Below are 23656 nucleotides of genomic sequence, written 5' to 3' on the forward strand. Positions count from 1 at the left end.
TACCAGAGCTTTGTATAGAGCTAAAATCATGTCCCAACTCCTCCTCACTGCTCTCTTGTTTGTATAATCCATGCTGAGGCCGAACTGGTCACACAAAGGTGATATATTTTTGCTTCAGCACTCTCCCAGATGAAGCATGGAATACTATTGATTTTAGCGCAAACTATAAATAGCTTAGAAAACATTTCCCCCCCCAAAACACAGTATAATATATGGAGATATACCTATCTCCTAGAACTGGAAGGGACCTTGAAAGGTCATTGAATCCAGCCCCTGCCTTCACTAGCAGGACCAAGTACTGATTTTGCCCCGGATCCCTAAGCGGCCCCCTCAAGGATTGAACTCACAACCCTGGGTTTAGCAGGCCAGGCCAATGCTCAAACCACTGAGCCATCCCTCCCCCCCAAGTATAGTGGAGATAAAATTGTGGAGAGCAAAAGTAGTGACTTGAGGAATGCTACAGACCATGTCCCAAAATGGCTGGCATGTAATGAGCATCCTGGATATTGCTGTCAGACATTGGCCAGCCAAGGTAGCAACTGTCTTATCAGACAATGCTAGCACAGGCATTAGAAAAGAGCATAGCAAATAATTCATAGCAGGTAATTTGTTCAGTTAATTTAGCCTGTATCTATTTGTGAACTGCCATGGCTTTACAATTTTCGTGATTAAGTCTTCATCTGTGGATTGTTCATAAGCAAGTCATTGAGAGTCTTCTCTGCCTTAAAATTTGAGCTCTCTTGGTCATGTGGCATTGTTTCTGTTTCCTCACTGGACGAGTATAACCCGTAGAGTCAGATTTCCGGTTTCTATTCTTATGTTGATTCCCTGAACATTCCTGCCAGTAAACTCATTCACAAGAAAATCTGTGGAAAGTGAAAGCACAAATGAGGCACAAAGGACGCTGAAGTGAATTAACTCTCATTCAGGCAAATATTCATGGAAAAATATTTAAGGTGCAAATCATGATGGTAGGAATGGCTTTGGTGAGATGAGATAAAAGCAGCTAAAGGTGCATAGGAGTATGTGTGTGCTGGGGAAATCTTATATGCATATACATAGATACATTTTTGGTAAAATTTATTAAAGTTCAGTTTCTTGTCAGAAGGAGGAACAGAAAACTGAAATGTGCTATGAACATGCAAGTCAAATAACTTCAAGCTGAGCTGCAGCCCAAAGTAAATATGTAAGAGTTGTATTTATTGGTGAAATCCACAAAAATAAATAGCTTTGCTTTGTCGGCAACTACATTTAAGACTATATTATGAAATATGGAGTCAAACTGCAATTTGAAAGAATCCTACACAAACTATTAAGATGTAATAGAAATTTATGTGCATGCATGAAAGAAAGATACTTTTTTAAAGCTAGTTAGGCCTGGAAAGGGTTATGGGATTTAAAAAAAAAAAAAAAAAAAAAAAACACCTCATCCCACTGCTTAAATGAATAGCTACCAATGCTGTATGAACTGTTTATCTTTGGCTTTCAGGTAAAAAAAACAAAAATACAGCATGTCACAGCCGCATGTGTTTTATTGTTTCTTGTCTACTGCAGTCTAAAGGAATCACTATGGCTGAAGCCTGAAAGGTTTGTGATCTCCAGTACAAGTGGCCTGATGAGCACCTTTAATTTTCTTTCTATAGTGCACTGCATAAAGACTGCCATCTGCAAGAAACTATTTGTTTCTTAATAAACTGAGAAATTGCTGGTTTTTAAAAAAAATTTTTTTTACTGAGTTAGCACCATTAATATTTAAGCATTTTTCACAATGCATAAATATGGCATGGCATTTATTACAGACATTTATTAAAGCGACTGTCACCTTGAAATCAAATGAGTTAGAAGTAGTTTGAGGAACCGTCTCTGCCCCAAGTCTGAAAATCGCTGAAAATCACACTTTCCTATTTTTAAAAAATGTTTGTCTTCCCCCTTTGCTATGTGAAAGATCCACAAAAACAGGGAAAACTGACTATACACAAAATGCTGTCAAATACACACAGTAAACAAGAAAAAATATTCTTTCTTTCTTTCTTTCAGTGATAGTGATCTTAGATGGTGCTTATAACAACACAGGAAAATTTCATAGAAGATATTTTTAAGTGTCACTTTAACAAAGCTTTCTTGCTTCTAGGCTTTGATATCTATTTTGTTTATAGTCAGTTATTGGTGCTCCATGTATTTTATGCCATACTTCTTGAGACTCTCTCACGCTGAGTTGTGCCTGAAATAGTGTGGTCTAAACTGAAAAATGAAAGCAGTTTGCAATTAGCTCATCCACTGGCCAATTCCAGTGTCTGCAAAATGTCTCACTGGGAGCTCGGCAGCCACTTACATGTTATGTCATTTCAAACACTGTCAGTGACATGGAGATATTCAAAGCATGCATTTAACAAGTGGGTGCTTTAATCAGGAAATACAAATTAATAAAAGGTGCTCTGGAACCACAGTTATGAGTGTTGTGAAAGAACCAGAATAGATTGGAGGGTGAGGGGAAGATAAGCAAGCAAATCCCTTTGGAATAATAGCAATGTCCAATGTCTAGGTGCTGAAGTAAAAGCTGCCTTCACAAGTTTCAAAGCCGTGAATGAATTAAGAAAAGCCATTGTAGTCCAATATAGTGTATTACAAATTGGATCACAGCACTTGCACAGATGAAGATGCACATTCTCTGCTTATCCTGGATAGTTACTTGATGCAGTGGGAGATTTCATAGTAGACAGTCCTACATTTAGAAATGCAGTTTGAGCATAATCTGCTCCCAGATTCACTGGCTGGATTTGACTCTGATATTCTACCCTACACATGTACGTGTATAACGCCCACTCAGGTCAGTGGAAATTTTGCTTATTGATCATTCTTGTAATTAAATTAGGAGGTACCTGAACACTATGGTGAGGAGGGCTATAGAAGGAATTCTGTGCGTAGAACAACAACAGACTATTGTCTGTGCGTAGACAACAACAACTGAAATCCATTGCATGGACGTTGCCCTTGATCTACCTAAGCCAAATGTAATTTAGAAATTTATTCCCTCAGTTAATTTATAGTGAGTTTAATGCCGTATAGAACAGGATGCAAGCTAATGTAAACATGTATTCACTACCCCATGCAATGAAAGCCACCCTGGGTCCCATTATCCTTCGTATAAAACCTGCTGAATGGTGGTGAAAGATGGAATCTGCAGGAGGTTTCCCAATTGCTCATTAAAGCTAGTGGGGAAGTGAATGTTTGCCTCCCCTCTTCCTGCACTGTACAGGCCACAAGAGACACCCACAAACCCTGTGGATCCTGAGGGGCCAATGAAGGATGTCTGTAATAGAGGCTTTATGCCCCCACCAGATCCCTGCATAGAGGGGGCCTATAAGAAAAATAATTCTTTCTAGCGCTGTATTATATTTCCACTTTGATCTCCGTAGGGCCAAGCTGTATGTCATCCACCCACCTTTTCCCCTGGCCTGCCCTTTCCCCTCTTCTCTGCACAGATTCAGGGGGTGGGATTGCTAGCAATGAAAGTTAAGTGCTGTCAGTCCAAGACTACTTTTTTTTGGGGGGGGGGAGGGGGGAAATGCTGTAGTCTATAACAATAGTCACAGACTAGTTCCCCCTTTTAGTATCTCCAGGCATTAAGGTCTCATTTCTGGAGGGAACAAAATTTGATCATATGTAATCCACTAATGTCATGGCAGTATATAGAATGTGAGCCTTTTGAATGTAAACATACACGCTGGCTACCTCCTGTGATAGCTCTCTTCCAACATTCCATAAGGCAGCTGTTCCTAGGCTCACAATTCGAGTCCCATTATGTATACATCTACCCTTGTCATAACACTACCTCTAAAACCCTCACACCGCTTGGTCCCCATACATACTGTTAGGAGGGTGGAATTTAAAATGAAAAAGCCTGTTTAAATAATGTCAACAGCCTGCCTAATTTCACAAAAGGAAGGAAATTCAAAGTTAAGGCTCTGGGTATATTCTTCTCTAGATGCCTGAGGATTTTTGTTCATGACAATATGCCCCTAAAATTCAGAGCTGTCCCTTATTGTCTCCCATTGTCTCTCTCCTTTTTTTTATTAAACATCAAAGTGAATTCACAACAGAGAGTCAGCCTAGAATTTAATCCTCTAAATACCTTGGAAATAGAGGTTTAGAATAGAAGTACCAATATACACCCTTAAAATTTCAATGTAATATAAAAGAGATTCTAATCACAACAGATCATTACCAAGAAGAGTAAACCACTTTAAAAAAATTAAGTGTCTTAAATATAATAAAAAGGAATAATTAAGAATCAAACAGGAAGCTGCCATACTGACAATTTAATGATGCTGAGTAGGACTGAAAGAACTGGCTTTGCCATTAGAAAGCCGTGGAAATCTGATGTTTTCTATATGGCACTGGGGTAAGTTCTGGTCATGTTTTTCAAGAGCAAAGGTAACTGCAGAAACAATAGTGGGGGAAGGGGCCTGTTTGTTTTTTTTAACAAGAAAACTAAAAAAAAATAAAAATGGTAGAACTCACCAAAAAAGAGTCTAATGGTGAATCTGGTTCATTCAGTCCTACTTTACCTCATCAAGCAGGGCTTTGTCCAGGAGTTACAGTGCAACCCCCAGTGACAGCCCCATTCATTGAACGGAACTAATGAAACAGTGTCTGGTATTTTTTTTTAAATTATTTTTTGAGATTTCTCTTTTTGTTAAAGAAAAATCTATGTACATAATGTCCAAGGCATTATAACTAATTAAACTATGCTTTCTATTAACTGAAGTATTACAATTATTGACATTGGAATAGGAGATTTATTTTGTTTTTACATAAACATACAGATATTTAGAAATGCATCCAAATAATGTACTGTTTTTTAAACAAGTTAGGTATGTAAAAACTAATTTATACATGCAATTAGTATGTCTGCACAGGCAAAAGATGTAATGTCACATGGAAACTGCTAATTGCAGCCACTAGTTACACCATGTCTAATCTGTGTGAGCAGTTGTGGTAGTTGCATACCTTGTATGCATTAAACGTAAGCATGTAACTAGATGCACAACTGCAGGCATTCTTTGAATGCACTATCAACCCGTTAAAAAAAAAATCAGGCCTGGTGTATTCAGCACCAAGAATGTGAGGATACAGAGTTAGTAAACTGCTAGCATACTGACTGTTTGTATGCGGGATGATGTTCATTGTTTTTTTCATAATGACATTTTATTAATATTGTCAAATATAGACTATGGCAGTATAATACATAGTGACATGTTGATTTGTAACAAGGAATCATCCATACAGTCAACAAAAGTGCATCAACAACATGCAAATAAAATACAAATGCAGAATCTCTGAAACATTTAACAATTGTTCTGAGTTATTTTTAACTCTCTGGTTTGGATCATTACCTTCTGCCTACATAAAATTCTTCAGTAGCTTCAATGAAATCATACGCTTCATCTCCTGTCCTAAATTGCTTTGTTACAAAGTTACCATTCTCGGTCTGCTCTCTTGCACTGAGTGAAGTGATTTACATATAGTGTATACACTGGTTTCTTTGTGGGTGAGAGATGTTGGAAAATGTAAATCATTATTTTCATTATACTGTTACTCTGAGTCTCCAAATCAAGTACATGGTCAATATTCATTCAGAATCTATAGACCAGATCCTCAGCTGCTGTAAATTGGTGTAAGTGCTTTTAAGTCAAGGGAGCTACACCGCTTTACACCAGCTGAGGATCAGGCCCCATATTCTTGAACTAAAACGTAGATGTGAGTCACATGCATCTTTTCACCTATATAATGATGACGTCAAAAGGAAAAAATGTTGAAGGCACAATTTATTAGTTTAGTTTTTTTACCACTTATAGTACAGTCAAAGCTTCTGAAGCTGGCTTTCAACTATCTGTATTCTGCTGCCATCCAGTGGTTTACATAAAACAATGTGATATTAAAAGAATGATTTTTATGGTACATCTTTGCTGTAGAGTATTAATAAAACATATGAACATTGTGAAGTGTAAAAGGTGGGATCCCTTTTGTGGTGAGGGAGTGGGCAGGTGTTTTACAAGAGTCACAATAACCAACCACCCACTAGTGCTAATATTTTCCTTCATTTTTACCTGTTACCAATCTTGATTTGATTTCTGCTTGATGAACTTCAGAGATAAATAGTATAAAAGCATGAAACCAGTACCAATACCAATGAGGATGAGGTAGCTTGCATAGAGAGGGTACGAGTCCAGATTCATAGCTTGAATTACCTGTAAGCACAGACACCACAAAATAGTAATTAAAATGGATGTGCAAAGTGGCACATCTCCTTGGTTTTGCTCCTCTTCCTTCCTTGCCCCTGGTGGCTTTTGTGTTCTTATTTTCAATTACAGCAAGATCAGCTTTGTCACGTCTCTCAATAAGTGTATCGTTAGGAGGAACATAGCTCTATTTCTAAACATTGTTTTCCAATAAATATGTAGCTGAGGTTTGTGAAGGGAATTATTGCTTTATTTGCTCTTTAAAAATGTATTTCATCTTTTCCCCTCCCCAGATAACAAGGCACCATGTAAATATTCTGACACAAATCTGCCACTGCATGATCTGTCTCAAGCAGAGGCTGCCATTTGTGCTATATGATATGGTGTCTTCAGTATATGAACACACATCCGCTGGAAGACCAAAGTGACACCACCAGACTTGTTCCATTTAGTATCTACAGTAACAGGCACTCCAAAAATGAAATGCCAAGACATTCAATCACTACACCAGTGGTTCTCCATGTTATTTTTGCGGCAACTGGCACCCGTCCTTTTGTACTGCTTCAAGCAGGCTTTGAAGGTTTCCTAGTACAGGGGGAAAACCTATCTCAATCTCTTTCCCTCCCTCCTGTGTGCTGGGATGGGACTAATTTAATATGGCTCTGTCAAACTCTGGCCACTTCGTTTCCCACTCTGCCTATGTGGGGGCTCAAATAGCGAGTTGACAGGGAAAGGGAGCAGTCCTATTACCCCACCAAACTTTGGTGATGCCGCAGCTCAGGCTTACGCCAAAGTTCAAACAGCAGCCACTATGGCTCCAATTTAGCAAAGTTAATGAGCATTAGCACGCCCTGACAGTGCTTTGCTGAATCAAGGCATATATCATTTAGTCAACTACAATAATAAATGCCTTAGTACCTGTTCCTCAAATTATTCATCAAATATAAAAATCTCTCTGGGAGACTGACTTACAAGTTTCCCTGGAATTTGATAGGTAACATTTCCAACAGTCATTTGGTATGTGAGTTCAGTGAACTGAATTTGCATCAGGCTTTCGTAACTCCATCTGACAAAAGATAGTTTAGAAATCCAACGTGGGACTGGACAAGATGGTAGGAGGGGGAGAGAAAGAAAGGGAGGAATCTGTCTTAATATAAACACACAAAATGAGCCTATTATATCTAACGCTGCCATGTCTACATAAGTTATATGAACCAAATCCTCGTATCAGCTAAGTTGTTGATTAGTTTGTCCACACAAATTAAATATGCATAGAAATTTGGTACCCAAAACTGGATGAAGAAGAGGAGGCAAAAAAAAGGAATGTAGCTCTTCTGGAAGGCTTTTTGCACATCCCCAGTTACGATAAGGTGTTTTGATTTGTTAGTTTGTTTTTATTTTATATATTTTACAGAGCCACTTTGTTCCAGTAATAAAATATAAAAGGACAGACTCAGGTCAAATTTGACTAAAATTTTAAGTTTTGTTTTAAAAACAAACAGTAATTTTTGAAAATATTCCAATAAAGCTTTATTTAAATTGCACTCTAACAGAACGCTTATTATGTAGTCTTTGGAACTCTGTCCTTGTGCTTTGAGTACCTGATGTTGACTAGAAACTGACCATAAATAGTACAACTGAGACATCATTGTACAAGTCGAGCTAAAATTAAATAAGCATTATTAGTAAAAATGTTGATTTTTTTAAAACTATTTTTCATTTAAGTACCGTATCCTAAATATTTGTTTCCTTTAAATATTTAACTTGACAGTTCAAATACTACAGTAGCAAAGCAACTCATATTCTGTTGCTATTTGTTACATGACAGTGCTAAATTTGTGTTAAAGGCTTTCTAAATGACACTTATCATGTTGCTGTGAGTGTAATTTTGAACTTATCAATGAGACTGGTTTTGTACTCATCTTTGAATTATTTCTATATTTACAAACGCTGGAACAGAACAAAAATAATGTACAGTACATATAATACATTCTTAAATAGTGCTTTTTATCCATAGATCTCAAAATATAGTAGATGATATTCCCATCTTATAGATGGATGGAAAAACTGAGGCACATAGTGATGAACTGACTTGTCCAACACCACCCTATAAGCTAACAAAAGTGTTGAGATTAGAACCCATGTTACCTGAGTTCCTGTCCAGTATTCTATCCACTAGGCCATAATGCCTCAAAAAAATTGCCTATGATTTACAAAAGCTGTAAGTAGTTGTCAGTTATAACTTCATTTGTCAGTCTTACCTAGCCACAGGTTTTCTAAGCTTACCACGAAACCGCCACTCATGAAGAATGTTGTGAAAAGGGCGTTGCCAAAGAAGGCTGACAGCTGCAGTGTTGGGAACAGTGCTGCGAACCATAGTGCCATTGCGCGGGCACAGAAAACCACAAGCCAGACTGCCAGGAAGTTAAGAAGGAAATGTTCTGGTTCAGGACTGAGATTTGCCAGCCAGTAGATCGGAACGCCATAAATTATTACAAAAGCACAGTGTTCTGGGAGCTCCCCCAAAATCTGTTGAGGAAAAAAAAGCACTGAAAATTATGGAACTTTCTCATATTAATATATTTATTTTTTAAAAAATATTTGCAGGAAATCACCTATTAAAATGCAATCGCCTTCTTCAGTGTTGTCATTGACACACTAAAAAAAAAAAAAAAAAAAAAAAAAAACAGAAAAAGGAGGATCCTAGCTCATTTTCCTTCCATTTCTAGTTGTGACATTTTCTATAACTAAAACCTAAATTGATAGGCTTCTTGTTAAGGATTATATGTCTTGTTTTGTTACAGTTTGTCAGTTTCTGGGAATCTAAGACATTTTCCATAAAAGCTCATAAACTTGATGGCAATAATGCCACTAATGAGTCTCTGCAAATGTATTTTAGTCCAAATTCTGTTGAATCTTTAAGATGAGTATACTTCAAGTCATCCACTATGAAGTCCCTTCCTCATTTTTGCCTACTGTTGAAGCAGCACATTCTGCTGTTAATCCAGGTGTTCTCAAACTTCATTGCACCACAACCCCTTTCTGACAACAAAAATTACTACACGATCCCAGGAGGGGGGACCAAAACCTGAGCCTGCCTGAGTCCTGCCCCCCTGGTGGGGGGCCAAAGCCAAAGCCCAAGGGCTTCAGCCCCAGGCAGAGGGCCTGTAACCTGAGTCCCAGGGCTGAAGCCCTCGGGCTTGGGCTTCAGCTTCAGCCCCAGGCCCCAACAAGTCTAAGCCAGCCCTGGCGACCCATTTTGGTGTCCCAACCCACCGTGTGAAAACCACTAAGTTAATCCATTGGAAAACAAAAACATTAGAAAAAAGAACAGCAGTACTTGTGGCACCTTAGAGACTAACAAATTTATACAAATACTCCTGTTCTTTTTGCGGATACAGACTAACATGGCTGCTACTCAAAAACATTAGAGTTTTAATAAATAAGTAGTAAAAGGCATATGTAGTGGTGTAATCACTTCACCCATGGGAGATAAGTAGGAGTGTACTTGAAGGTCACTTAATAGTATACGTCTACTGCTATGGTTCATAAAAAATTGATATAATTTCATTGTGAAAACTATGTTGTCAATATGAACTACAAAGAATATTTCCCCCCAGAACCATCACAAGGGTTTTAAAGCGTGTGTGGGAATGGAAACCGAAATTACAGATGCTGTGGTGGGCAGAGCTGTCCTAAAGGAAGGGATTAGCCTCAGCTCTGGCAATAACAAGGCATATTTTTAAAAGTATCTTTGTAATGTTTTTTTCTGAAACAATTGTGCTCCATACATTTAATATGGTGGTTTTCTCCAATCACTGTTAGGTTAAATAAAATTTGGCCCTCAAAGGTGAAAGATGAAATTGCCACATTCTATGTCACTTTCTTATGCTACTACTTCTCATCACTTTGATTTAGAAGTGTGTCTGATGGTTGCATGTACATCTAACATGGCCACCTTGTGTCAGACTGCAGCATTTACAAAGATTCTTCTGTAACACGGGTCTCTTCATGTTACTAAACTCACAACACCACTTCAATAATGAGATATGCAGAAGAAAAGGTATGTAAAACTATCCAAAACAACACCTTTCCTTTTCAGAATGCCCAAGGTTGGCACCAAGTTGTGCTTCAAAACCAGCTACAGGTTTGTTATTTTAGAGACACGTTTTTAAAAAAAAACACTGTGGGAGCCAAAACGATGGATAGAAGCTCTTGAGGAAAAAAATAATAATACACTTCAGCGGTACAGCCTCCTGATTTGTAGGCATAGATGTTTACATCTGGAAATCATATAAATGCCATTTGTGTTCAGAAGTGACTAACAGCAAAAGTGGGTCACAAATAATTGCAACCACAAATTTATGCCACGGTGAGGCCCCTTGCTGAACACCATGTCAAAGATGCATTGTGAAAACAACCATCCAATCTGATTTCTAACCACTCTCTCTAAATTATACACTTGAGACATTGGACTTAGCCTCCTTGTGCCCCAACACCTCAACCAGGGACAACCTGAAATGAAAGTGATGGTACTTGCCCTTCAGTGATGTCTGTTTCCTATGAAACAACTATTGCCCATTGAAAACAAACAGCTCTACCTTGATTGCCTAAATGGTAATGCTGACCTTGTTCTCTCACCAGTTAGCATAGAGGACAATGATAAGCTACAGTCCCCTTTAGTCAAAGGCCCACTTTTACCATTTCTCTACTCTTGGGCCGGGCCAGTGAATGGTGGAAGATTACACCTGCGCCTCCAACAACACACAAGGGCTCATTTTCCTTAAAGGGGGCAAGTGTGACAGCCCCTGCAGCCTGACAGCTCATTGGTGAGACAGCAGAGAATAACTCCCCTAGTCTGATCTGACCTAAGGCGTTTCCATCTCCTGCCCTACCCCAGCCAGTGAGACTTACAAATCCCCTTGTCCCAGCAGTCTAAGAGAAGCCAGTGAAAGGATCCTCTTGGACTTTGACTACTTTCTGACCTAGGGCCAGGCTCATGGTTTATGGAGACAGATGCTTTAAGAACGTTGTGAGGCTTAATTAATTAGTTAATAAATGTTTGGGAAGCAGGATGACAGCTTTAGATGACAGGCATAATAAGTGCGAAGTATGAACAAAATTTCATCACCCACACACAAGGCTTTTACTTTTCATGTTAAAACCAGATATACACTTTTCTTGACAGCTGAAACCAATTACCTTAGCAAAGAAGTAGGGAGTAACAGAATACATCCCATCTTCTAAATCATGATAAAGCATAGCTCTTTCTGAATGACCTACAGTATAAAACAGAAACAGACAGGTATATTCCATGCTAGAACTGCCCATAGTCAATACATTTTTCATTATCAATTTAAGTATTATTTTGTTTGATTGTCTTAAAGCATTATCATTAAAACTGACAGACACTTACATTTTGAAATAACATCCAGAAGCACTGTGAAGGGGATTAGTGCACCTATCATAAACAACAGTGCTATTGTGTCCTGAATAGATAACTTGCTTTTCTCATGACCATAGTATAAGAATCCAATTAATAATGACATTAGAACGGCCTCAGATCCATGGATTAATAAAGTTGAAAGATCTCTGAAGTTACTGGAGATTTGACGACTAAGAAAAACAACAACACTGACCGTAAGATACTATAATAGCTAATAATGCCCATTAAGCTACATTTAGATACTTTGGCCTGATTCTCTTATCATTGACACATATGGAACCACATTGACTTCAGATGGGATGAGAATTTGGCCTTTTAGACAGGAACATGTATAGTACAAATCAAAACTATTGTTAACAAATCTCTGGCCAGCTAGCACTTCATGGTTGTCATCATTCTAGCTAGCATGGTCATTGGGAAATTCATGGTAGAAGTGGGGATAGAAATCAGATCCTCAAGCTCTAAAATATAGATCCAATCACTTGAGCTAAAGCAGAATCCCTGTTTAAGGATAAATGACACCGTTAAATAATTCTGGCACGATCCAGCACAGGGGTGGGCAAACCGCCCCGCGGACTGAATCCGGCCCGTGATCCATTTTAAGCCAGCCCGTGAGCCGCACCACACAGCTTGGCCCCGCTCCAGCCAGGGCGCTGGGTCGGGGCCGCACCAGGCGGCTCTGCCCCACTCCAGCCAGGGCACAGGATTGGGGCAGCACCACGCGGCTCTGCCCCACTTTAGCCGGGGCACAAGGTCAGGGGCCGCAAAACGCGGCTCCCGGAAGCCACTCCAGCTTCTATGCGCTCCAATGGGAGATGCAGGGGTAGTGCCTGTGGATGGAGCAGCATGCAGAACCACCCGGCCGCACCTCTGCATAGGTGATGGAGAAGGGACATACCACTGCTTCCGGGAGCTGTTTGAGGTAAGCGCTGCTTGGAGCCTGCACCCTCTGAGCTTCCCACTCCCCAATCCCCGCCCCAGCCCTGATCCCCCTCCCACCCTTCAAACCCCTTGGTCCCAGCTCAGAGCACCCTCCTACACCCCAAACTCCTCATCCCCAGCCGCACCCCAGAGATCACACACCCCTCCCGCACCCCAACCCCAATTTTGTGTGCATTCATGGCCCACCATACACTTTCTATTCTCCGATGTGGCCCTCAGGCCAAAAAGTTTGCCCACACCTGATCCAGCAGATAGTAGTGGTACTCTAGACACATTAAGCCAGTTAATTACAATTTTTTGAGTAATTGTGAAAGTACTAGTGAACGTCATAGCTAACTACAGCAGTCACTACCAGTAACAATCATGCTAAAATAAGGATAAACAAATCTCATGCCTCATGATATCTTAGTCAAAAGGAGTTGATGAAATTTCTTGAATCCCTTTGCCTGGGGGAGCATGGTGCAATGGGCTAGGTTTAGCGAGGGGAAAGGTGTGACTGCCTTTCTCTGAAGAACTAAGTAAGAGTGGCAGGATATGGGATGGACGTAGGGTCAGATCTGGTATAACAATTTCTATATTCCAGTGTGACACAAACTCATCACCAGCTTTCTCCAGACTTTCAGTCAATGTTCAATTTGCCCTTCATGCTTCTCTCTTAACATTCATTTCCATTGCACTTTTAAATTTTATTCCTGCAAGACATCAGTTTCTTTTAAAAATAAGATTACCTTAGTAATACAGTAAACTGCTTTAAGCCACCTGGTAACTGATCAGTTGAAGGGGCATGCATGTTAATCACCTCTTCTGGAGTGAAAAGGGAACTGTTCAAAAGCAAAGAGAGAAAATGGGAGTAGCACAATTTCAGCAACTGTTTCAGATCAAGCATATCAAGTTCTGTTTATAAATAACATAATTATTTTACCTTTGTTCACTGTGAACAGTCGTCACACAGGCTCCTTCATTAGCTTTCCATAAGAAGTCATCAAAATCTTTGACTTTCTCCCAGAACAAGGCAGCAAGTGAACTTGCCCTTTTCTGACTTTCCATCTCCTTCTCTTTGCTCCGTTTATCAATGCTGGTCAAATCAACTGCAAGAAATTATCTGATATGGGTCTACATACCTAAGAGATGATAATTTACTCATATTTGTATTGCTAATAATAAATTTAATCTTCAATAGAACCTACCAAATTATAGCACATATGTATGATATGATGCGACAGTGGTCACTCTTAAAGTTTGTCAATTGCTCTACATAACTCAATACCATTACTTCAGTATTTGCAGTGTGTTCCCTAAATTTTCTCTAGCCAACATGCAAATCCTGAATTAATGTTATCTAATTGCCGAAGGAAAAAGTGGACGCTTTTCAGGTTGACCACTCCAACACTATATTTTACTATTACGGTATAAATACATTTTTCTCTCTAGTTTGGGAATGCAGTCTAGTGGCTAGAGGGCTTAGTCTGCCCTTGCATGCCCCATTTGTCACATACAGGGGCTCTGAGTGTCCCCTACAGCTCCCTCCCCCTCTACCACTGGGCCCTCTTCTTCCCCATCCCAAGGGCTCTGTGTGCCTCCCTTCCTCCTGTATAAAGGGCCCCCATTCTCTCCTCCCCCAGGATTCTGTGTGTGCTCCTTTTCTCCCTGCCCTCCTATACTCCCCTTCCTCTCAACCATTCTCATTTATTTATTTACCTGGCTGGGAACTAAGTCATTCAGGGTATCAACATTTTAAACTGAGATGGGGAGATACTGTTATATTCAAATATGTTATTGGCTGCCATCAACAGATTTTTTGCTTTATAGACAATTACAGAGGTGGTTGGAGGGGACAAGTCTGCTAACCAGATATTGGACTCTGCGTGTCCCCATTTCCTCTTTCCAGTTTTCACCCAAATCAATAGGGTTCTGTTGATCGATACCTAGAACATTTTGCTAAAACTTTGGAATTGATCAGATGCAGCGTTCAAAAGTTATCACTTCCAAACGCCCAAACAATCATAGTTCAACAATCAAATTGAGCACAGGGGCATATAAGCTTGGCCAGCTATGGTTTACAGAATGATAAATCACACTGCATAAACAGATGATCAAGGCTCAATGCAAGGAGCGGCTAAGCTGCTAAATTGACCATGATTGCTCCATTAGTCCATAGGCAGTCTAAACAGATTATTCCATGAATGAAGACACAATACATTACATGTCCCCCCCTCTCACTTTAGGATGTGATCAGCTAATTTAGAGTCTTCAGATTTGAGACAAGTAGCACAAAATATCTCCAGTGCTCCCCGTATACAGGCCAGAATGAAAGACAAGTTTTTGAAAATCTCAACTAATAAACACTATTTTTTTCTCCGCTATAGTACCATTTTCCCGCAAGTAGAAGGGCTGGAATCCTTCAGACAATCCATTTGCCCAAACCCTGAAGGATCAGAAATCAGGAGAATTTAAGCAAATATACAAACCCTTATTTGCATATTAATGAATATGTAAACCATTATTTAAATAATTGGCAGTAAATATCCTGGTGTAAGGCTAATAAGGTCGTCGCATGGAGTGAGTTGCTGGAATAGAGGAATTGTTATGCTCCTGACTGGCTCTGGCAACTCCCTGGTTGGTGGCCAGGTAAGTCTGGCTACTCCTTGTCCTGGACTAGGTGGAGGGTTCTAATTGGTCTTCCAGCTAGGGTTCCAATTTTGGTTGGACATATTCCTGGAGATTTCATTAAATGACATAATCTTTAATTAAAGTTTCATCTTCAATTCCTGGAGACTCCAGGACAATCCTGGAGGGTTGGCAACCCTACTTCCAGCCCCGCTACCGACCCTGAGCTGGGGAATCTGGCTGCTACCAGCTGGAGAACACTTCAGGTGCCCAACTAGGGAGGCTGCCCCAGGCTGGTGGGAGGGGCATTCTGGCTGCTGCTGTTTGGCTGCTACTCACAGGCCCTTGTGGCCAAGGAGAGAGGACTAGAGACCTGCCCAGTGACACTCTACCATAGCTCTGCATGTGTGGACACCAGTGTGTTTGGAGGGCTACGCTCAAGGTAGTGTCTCTGTGGTCAGCATCCTGAAGGACACTAACCATAGAGATCTTGCCTAGAGAAGGCCAAATGACAGGGAGACTTCCCAGAGTGCCTCTGAGACAGTCTCCCCAGGTGGAGGTGCTGTACACCCTGGGCGCGGCCCTGGGAGGGGAAAGCCTCACTGTGCTCCAAGCCCAGGCCTCCACCAGTGACTACCGCTTTCCTGCCCTGAGTGCTGGAGCTGGCTCCCCGAACACAACTCCAGACACACCCAGAGGGGTGACCCTGCAGCAAGGTGGTCTGTGTCCACTGGGTCCCAGCCCACTGGGGACCACAGGATTGAGCATCTGCCTCAGAGTCCTGCAGGGTAAGATCGTCCCTGAGCTGCACATAGCCCTCTGAGCCACTGGGGCATGGGCCAGGCACAGCCAGGAGTAACACCTCCAAGATACTGGCAATTCCACGGAGGAACCGGGACAGTGACCAGATTTCTTTGCCAAGAGGAACAAAGTACCGACTGTTCGGGTCCCCCCTCCTCTCCCCTTCTCCAGTATCCCACAACAGGGAAAACAGGAAACTCCTATAGCCACCGTAATGCTCCCCCACCCAGGAAGTGGTGAAGTTACTTACCTTAGGAAACTAGTTTCCTGCCCTGGAAACCAGAAGGTAAAGAGATCTCTGCAGAAGAGCAACTGATTGGCTCCCTTATTTTGTACTAGGTGCAGAAAGCTCCAGAGCATGTGGGACTAACCGTGTGTGAAACAAAGCAAGTGCAAACAGTAGCCATACTTCACAGGAGTGGATGGATTGTCACATACACAGTTACTTAAGGTTGGTTTGGCCATACGATTCCACTTATTTTTAAACTGTTACACTAACAAAGAGTAACAAAAGCTCTGATACAACATTGGTTTATAAGTCACCTATCGGACAAATGGAATTCAATAAAAATCAGTGCATTACATAAGCTTATGAAAATAAATGATTTCATGCACCCAATTTTTATTTGTTTAATCACATTTGATACTAACCATAGAAATCTGCAGGATTGCTGTATTTTGGGCAGGGATAGCCTATTTCTGTGAAATATTGGACCATGTCCCGGGCTGTTCCAGAATAGATGGTAGTTCCAGAGGTCAGCAGAAGAACTAAATCAAAGAGTTGGAAGATATCTGATCGGGGCTGGTGAACTGAAAGAAGAACTAATCTGTTTCCTCTGGCAAGCCTGGATAGTGTTATCACAAGGTTGTGTGCGGTAAAACTGTCTAGTCCAGATGTAGGTTCATCAAGTATCAGTATTCCTGTCAAAGAGAAAAGTCGATGATGGGAAGCAGGGCCGGCTTTAGGCCGATACCCCTGATTCCCCCAATTTGGGCCCCGCGCCTAAGAGGGCCCTGCACCCTAAAGAAGAGTGCCTAACTTAGGCGCCTTTTTAATTTTTTACTCATCCGGTGGCGGTCCGGGTCTTCGGTGGCACTTCAGCAGCGGGTCCTTCACTCGCTCTGGGTCTTCGGCGGCATTTCAGCGGTGGGTCCTTTAGTGCCGTGGAAGACCCGAAGCGAGTGAAGGAGCTGCCACCGAAGTGCCGCCGAAGACCCGGACCGCCCCCGGGTATTCGAATCGGGCCCCGCACTTCCTAAAGCTGGACCTGATGGGAAGCATTGTTTGATTTTGTGTTGCATGTGAAATGGCACCAGTACGTAAAATCTTATTGATACATTTTTAAAGATTTTTTTCAAAGCAGCAAGATCAAATATTCTTTAACAAGGAGAAAATTCCCTTCCCTAAAGTTCTTTCTCCACATTACCAAATCATTTCCTGTAGTCCCAATCCTGCTCCCACAGAAATTAATAAGAATTGGCATTGACTTTCAAAGGGAGTAGATTCAGGCCCTATATTTTAATTTCCAGTGTTTTTCTCTTAACTTCCAGCTTTATATAATAGATACAAGACTGTAACAGTAGTCAGTTCTGTATCTTTCCATGTACAGTAACTCCTCACTTAAAGTCGTCCCGATTGACGTTGTTTCATTGTTACGTTGCTGATCAATTAGAGAACATGCTTGTTTAAAGTTGCGCAATGCTCCCTTATAACGTAGTTTGGCAGCTGCCTGCTTTGTCCACTGCTTGCGGAAAGAGCAGCCCATTGCAGCTAGCTGGTGGGGGCTTGGAACCTGCGTGGACCGGCAGGCCCCCTATCAGCTCCCTGTTCCCCTAAGTTCCCTGTGCGGCAGTCACCCAGCAGGCTAGCAATTGCAGGGCAGTTCAGCTGTCCCTCCCCCCACTGCCATGTGCTGCTCCTGCCCTCTGCCTTGGAGCTCCTCCCAGGAGCCTCCTGCTTGCTGTGCTGGGAGGGGGAAAAAAGGGGCCAATGTCAGGGTGTCTCCTTCCCCCCCGCTCCTGCACCCTGCTTACCCCATCTCCATAGAGCAGGGGGGGACACGACACAACAGGGCTCAGGATGGAGGGAGCTTGCTGGTAGCAGCTGCTGTCTCAACTTCCTTGTCTACTTAAAAAGCAATGTACTTAGAGTGCAGTCAGCATACTTAAAGGGGCAATGCACATCTCTCTCTCTCTCCCACATACAGGGTGTGTGTCTCTGTCTGCCATGCTGTCTCCCCTCCCTCCATTTGTGCTGTCTTGTAGAGTGTGAAGTTACATTAACAACAATGTGTTAACCCTTGAGGGCTCAGCCAAGTGCTAGTTCATCATTTAGCAGCAAGGCATTCCCCGGGAAATATCCCACCCTCTTCCACCCTTTGACTCCACCCCCTCAACCAAGCTTCACAATCATCATTGCTGTGTACAGTATTAAAATGTTAAAAACTTATACTGTTCATATATATATAATATAGTCTTTTGTCTGGTGAAAAAAAATTCCCTGGAACCTAACCCTCCCCCCCCAGTCTACATTAATTCTTATGGGGAAATTGGATTTACTTAACATCGTTTTGCTTAAAGTTGCATTTTTCAGGAACACAACTACAAGGTTAAGTGAGGAGTTAAATGAGATGTTGATTCAGTGTGGTTAGAGTTTAGTGCAATCCTTCCACTCATATTCTGTGTTCAGACTACTTGCATCATTCAGCTGAAGGCAAGTATACTAATAGAAACTACAATGTAGACATGGATTAGGCTTTATTACCACCATGTTGGCAGGTGAGAACAGGGGTAAAAACAGCTGAGCCTGCCTGAGTTTTCACTGCATGGGGCTCACCCTGTTGGTAATTTACAAATCTGAAAAATCCTAGTGTAGCCACAGGCACTGAGATTATCATCTAGTACCCTGATCCTACAGATTGTTACTAACATAATCTTTACTCTCACAAGTAGCCCAACTGAAATCAACAGGACTAAGGGTGTGCATAAGAGTTTGAAAGACTGGGCACATAACACTGGAAAAGTGATTACAAGATATAGGGTCTGATTCCACTGAAGTTAACAGAAATTCTTATGGTGACTTAAATGGGAGAAGATTAGGTCGATAAACTGCATAATAAAGCCATTAATGTCCAAGTAAATAATCTTCCCTGCTTGTATTTAAAATGTAAACAGGTACAATTGCTGCAGCCAGTGGAAAAAAAAAATATTTCCCTTACTAATGTAACCTCCCCTCCCCCCCGTCTGGTTTTGTGGTTTAATTAAGATGGATGACTTTATTGCTCACCAGGGTTCCATAGCAGCTGCACTCCAATGCTTACTCTTCGCCTTTCGCCCCCCGACACACCTCGGATGTATTCATTCCCTACTCTTGTGTTTGCACACTGTCGTAACCGCAGTTCTGCAATAACATTTTCCACCTGGAGGGTCCGGGATAAAGCAAGGGTTATTTGTTTAACCATTAAGTACAACGCACGGGGCACATCCAAAATTAGGTTTGGCTTTAATCGTCTTTCAAATATTACTGTGCTATCTGATCAATAGCCAGCTTAAAAGAAACCTTGACTTTCTTTCAGCAATTCATTTCTCATTTTAGCTCCCCTAAAGCTTTCCCTAAATTGCCATTTGGAACAATGGTCGCCTTCTATCTGGGAGCAAAAAAAATTAAAACCTATTTATAAGCAAAAACGGACAAATCAAGCGTTAGACTTTACAACTTACATAACAAATGCCCAGTTCAATGTAACTGTTCTTACCCCAAACATACTTGGGTAATTACGTCAAATACATTTTTGACAACTTATTTTTTTTCAGCAGCTTTAATTACCCTTTTTTCCCTTTGTGAGTCTGAAAAAGTCTTCGGGAGACGCAGTTTTGCAACAAATAATAATGTTTCTTTGACTGTTAGGTTGGGTAGTAGTCGATCATCCTGCCGCACATGTGCAATGCATTTCTTAACAAGCTGGTGAGTACTGGGTTTTCCATTGATTATGATTTGGCCAGATTTAATTTTTCCACCATGATCTCGACAGGTTATCACATCAAGTAAGGATGTTTTCCCACAGGCTAGAAAAATCATAATTTAAAAAGTTAAAAATCTCTCTGGGTCAAATTCCAGAGCTGTTCCATTTGGTCACAAAAATGAGGCAAAAGTTTTTGCCACATTCATGTGCCTCCATATTCACCCCCATCCTAAGCCTCTCTGTAGCTTATTTCAGAGGCATGTTCTTATGCAAACCAACCAGACAGAATTTGCCCCATATTTTTAAAACGAGCATATTACATCTGTGTTGCAAACATTTTCTGAAACCGGCAATGTGCATTTGAAACCAATTGGAGGATCTAAGCCCCAGGGTTTTTAGGTGGTGCAGTGGGCACCAATAAGTAGGAGACCTGAGTTCAGGGTTTGACTGTTTGTTTTGAGCCAAAGGTTTAGGACATCTCTAAAAGTTATAATTTGAGCTCGTAGGATAGAGCAGTGGTTCTCAACCAGGGGTATGCTTTCTGACCCAGACAACCCCAGGAAGCAGGTAAATTACGGAGGAAATTCCGCTGGCCTCTGCAATGAGACAGGCTGTGGACACAAGGTGGTAGAACTGCCAGTGCACACTCTCGGCGCTGGCTGAGGTCAGGACAGCTATGTATTCTGGTCAGAGCTGTTGATCGCTTACTTTTGGAGGTGGGTCAGCCAGTGCAAGGCCCCTTCACTCCCAGCAGTTCAGGGACTACAGGCACCTTGCATTGTTCCAGGCAGACCCAGGAAATCTGGCCCATAAAATCAAATGATGGAAAAAACATCCTTTAAGAAACTGTGTGGCAAGCAAATGTACAAATCATAACAAAAATTCTTTTCACAACAAAATCTAACTGTCTTCTGCTGGGGGCCCACCTTATATTTTTTATGAGCATACTGCAGCGATGTATAACATATATTTCTAGGGAGTGTTTCTCTGTTGGATAGTTATATATCCTTTGGCATTCAAGGGCTTCAATAGTACTGTTGTCATCTATTGTACATTTTATTGTAAAGGCTTGGTCAATGCAGTAAAGCTTTCAATCCTACCCGAGCTTCCTATAATAGCTAGCATCTGGCCGCTTTGAACTTTAAAGTTCAGATTCTGGATTGCTGGCACATGGGAATCTGGGCCTTTGTTCCACATCCAAGGCATTTTCAGCTCTGCTAGGTTCTCATACCAGGGAATCTGAGATGCCATGTTAGCCTAATATAAATAAATAGAAAAAAAAGCCCTCCATTCAGAAAGTCAATACTGTAGCAATAAATACTTCAAAAGTTAAGATATATACAAAGCTGAAAATGCATGAAAATAGCTGCAACCAACCTCGTGTAAATTCTCTAAATTATGTTTTAGCTAATTCCATTTGCCCTACATGCATTGTTTCCATATATTCTTTCTTATCATTGATTGATTGCCAAACTGGTTGATTACCAAATATCTGTCTGTCTCTCTAAAATAAAAGGTACTGTGTATTTGTCTGTTTGAAAATGCAAATACTGCCCTGCCCTTTACCAAATTATACACAAAGCATTAAGCCTTTGCAAGCTGAATTTCTTCTTGTTAAATTAATGGGCATGATTTGTGGGGTCTCCGGCAGCTACTTTGCAGCTCTCTGTCCAGCCTAGGGTATGTTCCTGAGAGAAAGGAGACATAACTTTTCACCCTGGTGATGCCAGCTGCCAGAGTAGCCCCTTGGATTTTGGTCATTTAGGCATAACTTCAAGCTGCCCTGAGCCTGCCCCAAATCAGGAGAATACTGGTGGCTGTCCCACCCCTTAGTGGTGTGAAGTATATCTCCGCTGCAACTGAGGATCTTTCTAGACCACTATTTAAAATGCACCCAAGGACCTGATCCTGTATTCACTGTGCACCCAAAACTTCCATGGCTTCAGTGATGTTTGTGTGTATAACAACTGTAAGATAGGGTCCCAGTTGCTATATGTAATTTAACTCCACATTACTTTTTACAGTGTCTAAATGTTACGAGAAGGAAATTGTTGTATACATTAGCAAGATAAAGTAGAACTTGTACCTGGTAGTTGAGCTCTCTGACTTCTAAGACATTTGATTTGCCACTGTATGTAAAATACAGACTGTTATCCTCTTCAGAGCAAAAAATACTATCTCTGAATCTCCGGATGGCCTATAGGAATTATTAAAAGATTAATTACAACTCACTTCTTTCTCTAAACAACATTTAAAAAACGAGAGGCAGCAAGGGAAATGCTTTCAATGTGTAATAATGGTACAATTGATTTAGTTACTGCAGCACAAAATATAAATAGTTGAAATGAGTTACTTCTGTCTAGTACCTGGAAAATTACTCTGCAGAGGTGTGTGAAAAACTCAAAGGAATATGTGGTGGGTTTTTTGTTCATTTGTTTGCTTGCTTGTTTGTTTTGTGTCTGGACTTAAACCCGTCCACTTTCAAAACAAAAATGGTCCCAATTTCATTCAACTTTGGTCCTATTTCTGAGCAAAAATGCACAAGTTTTGAAATTTTGATTTTTAGCTTCTCCTTACATAGTTAAGCAGGCCCTGTTTAGCCCAGGCAGTCTTCAGCCTTAAGTGGGGAGAGCCTGCATGCCTGAAGTGACTACTTCTAACTCCCTGTCCTCTCCCAGAGTCTTCCTTTTTCCTTTGAGCCACGGGCCCAGCTTTCATCCAGTCTTTATTCCTGATTTCCCCCTCGCCCCCCAAGACTATCCTCTCCACGTCCCTTTATTTGCCATGATCTGGACAGACAGGTTTATTCCTCTCCAGTCTATCCCTGTTGTAAGCCAGACATTGGTTGGAAGTGAAGCTTCAAAGGAATCCACACATATATTGTCTTTGGCATATGTTGATCGGGCTTATCTAAAGTAACTGTCTGCACTTCCTGCATACAGCCAAATTACAGCTCAGGTCTGACTTGACCCTTTGAGTCCAGGTAGATAGCAGTGCAAAACTGAGCAGATAAACCCAGGCACCTACTATTCATAGAAATAATACAGAAACCTCCCACAATTGCTGAAACAATTTCAAACAATTGTTTGAATTTAAATTCAAATTTAAAGTCACTTTTTATATAGTAACACTCCCCAGCAAATGCATTTAGTTAATTTTAGTATGTATATGGCCCCTAACACTATCTGAGTGCCTTTTGCATGTTAATGCATTTATCCTCCCAGCACTCCTTTGTGCAGTGTGCAAGTTCTATTATCCCTTCTTTACAGACAGGAGGACTAAAGCACAAGTTTATACAGGAAGTCTGTGGCAAAACCTAGAAGAGAACCCAGATTTCATGTGTCCCAATCAAGCGCCTTGACCACCAGCCCATGTTGCTTCTCTAAGGACTATATATTGCCTTCATTCCACATTCACATGCAGATAGAGGACACTATATGTCAAATCCAATTTGCTGTTTAATACATCTAGTGCTAACTGCTGTCTGAAAGGGTCTCCCCTTCAGTTCTGTATGAACTCCACTCACCGACAAATCCAGATCGGTATCCTGGCTCCCAATGGCATGCTCCGGTGGGACTTTTTCAGTCATTTCTTTCATATTTGGGATGGAGCTTTCTCTCCGTATTGCCACTTTCTTTTCTGTTTTTAAATACTGT

The 23656-nt window shown here is 41.1% G+C and overlaps 1 protein-coding gene across 2 annotated transcripts; it reads right to left on the reverse strand.

Moving 5' to 3' along the window:
• Positions 1-376: 376 nt before the first annotated feature.
• On the reverse strand, positions 377-23654 carry ABCG8 (ATP binding cassette subfamily G member 8). 2 transcript variants are annotated; one of them, XM_034764437.1, is made up of 14 exons: positions 23527-23654; positions 22087-22197; positions 21101-21257; positions 19865-20103; positions 19325-19457; positions 16690-16959; positions 13553-13718; positions 13359-13451; positions 11659-11858; positions 11445-11521; positions 8504-8771; positions 7215-7342; positions 6111-6251; positions 377-866 (listed from the first exon to the last, which is right to left on the reverse strand). In XM_034764437.1, the coding sequence occupies exons 1-13, from the start codon at positions 23596-23598 to the stop codon at positions 6114-6116; spliced, it is 2052 nt and encodes a 683-aa protein (XP_034620328.1). In that variant the 5' UTR covers positions 23599-23654; the 3' UTR covers positions 377-866; positions 6111-6113. The 2 variants fall into 2 exon arrangements, with proteins under 2 accessions (XP_034620328.1, XP_034620327.1); XM_034764436.1 differs by lacking the exon at positions 377-866 and having other exon boundaries at positions 4546-6251.
• Between the last annotated feature and the right edge of the window lie 2 nt (positions 23655-23656).

This window comes from Trachemys scripta, chromosome 3, assembly GCF_013100865.1.
Source record: "Trachemys scripta elegans isolate TJP31775 chromosome 3, CAS_Tse_1.0, whole genome shotgun sequence".
NCBI lineage: Eukaryota > Metazoa > Chordata > Testudines > Emydidae > Trachemys > Trachemys scripta.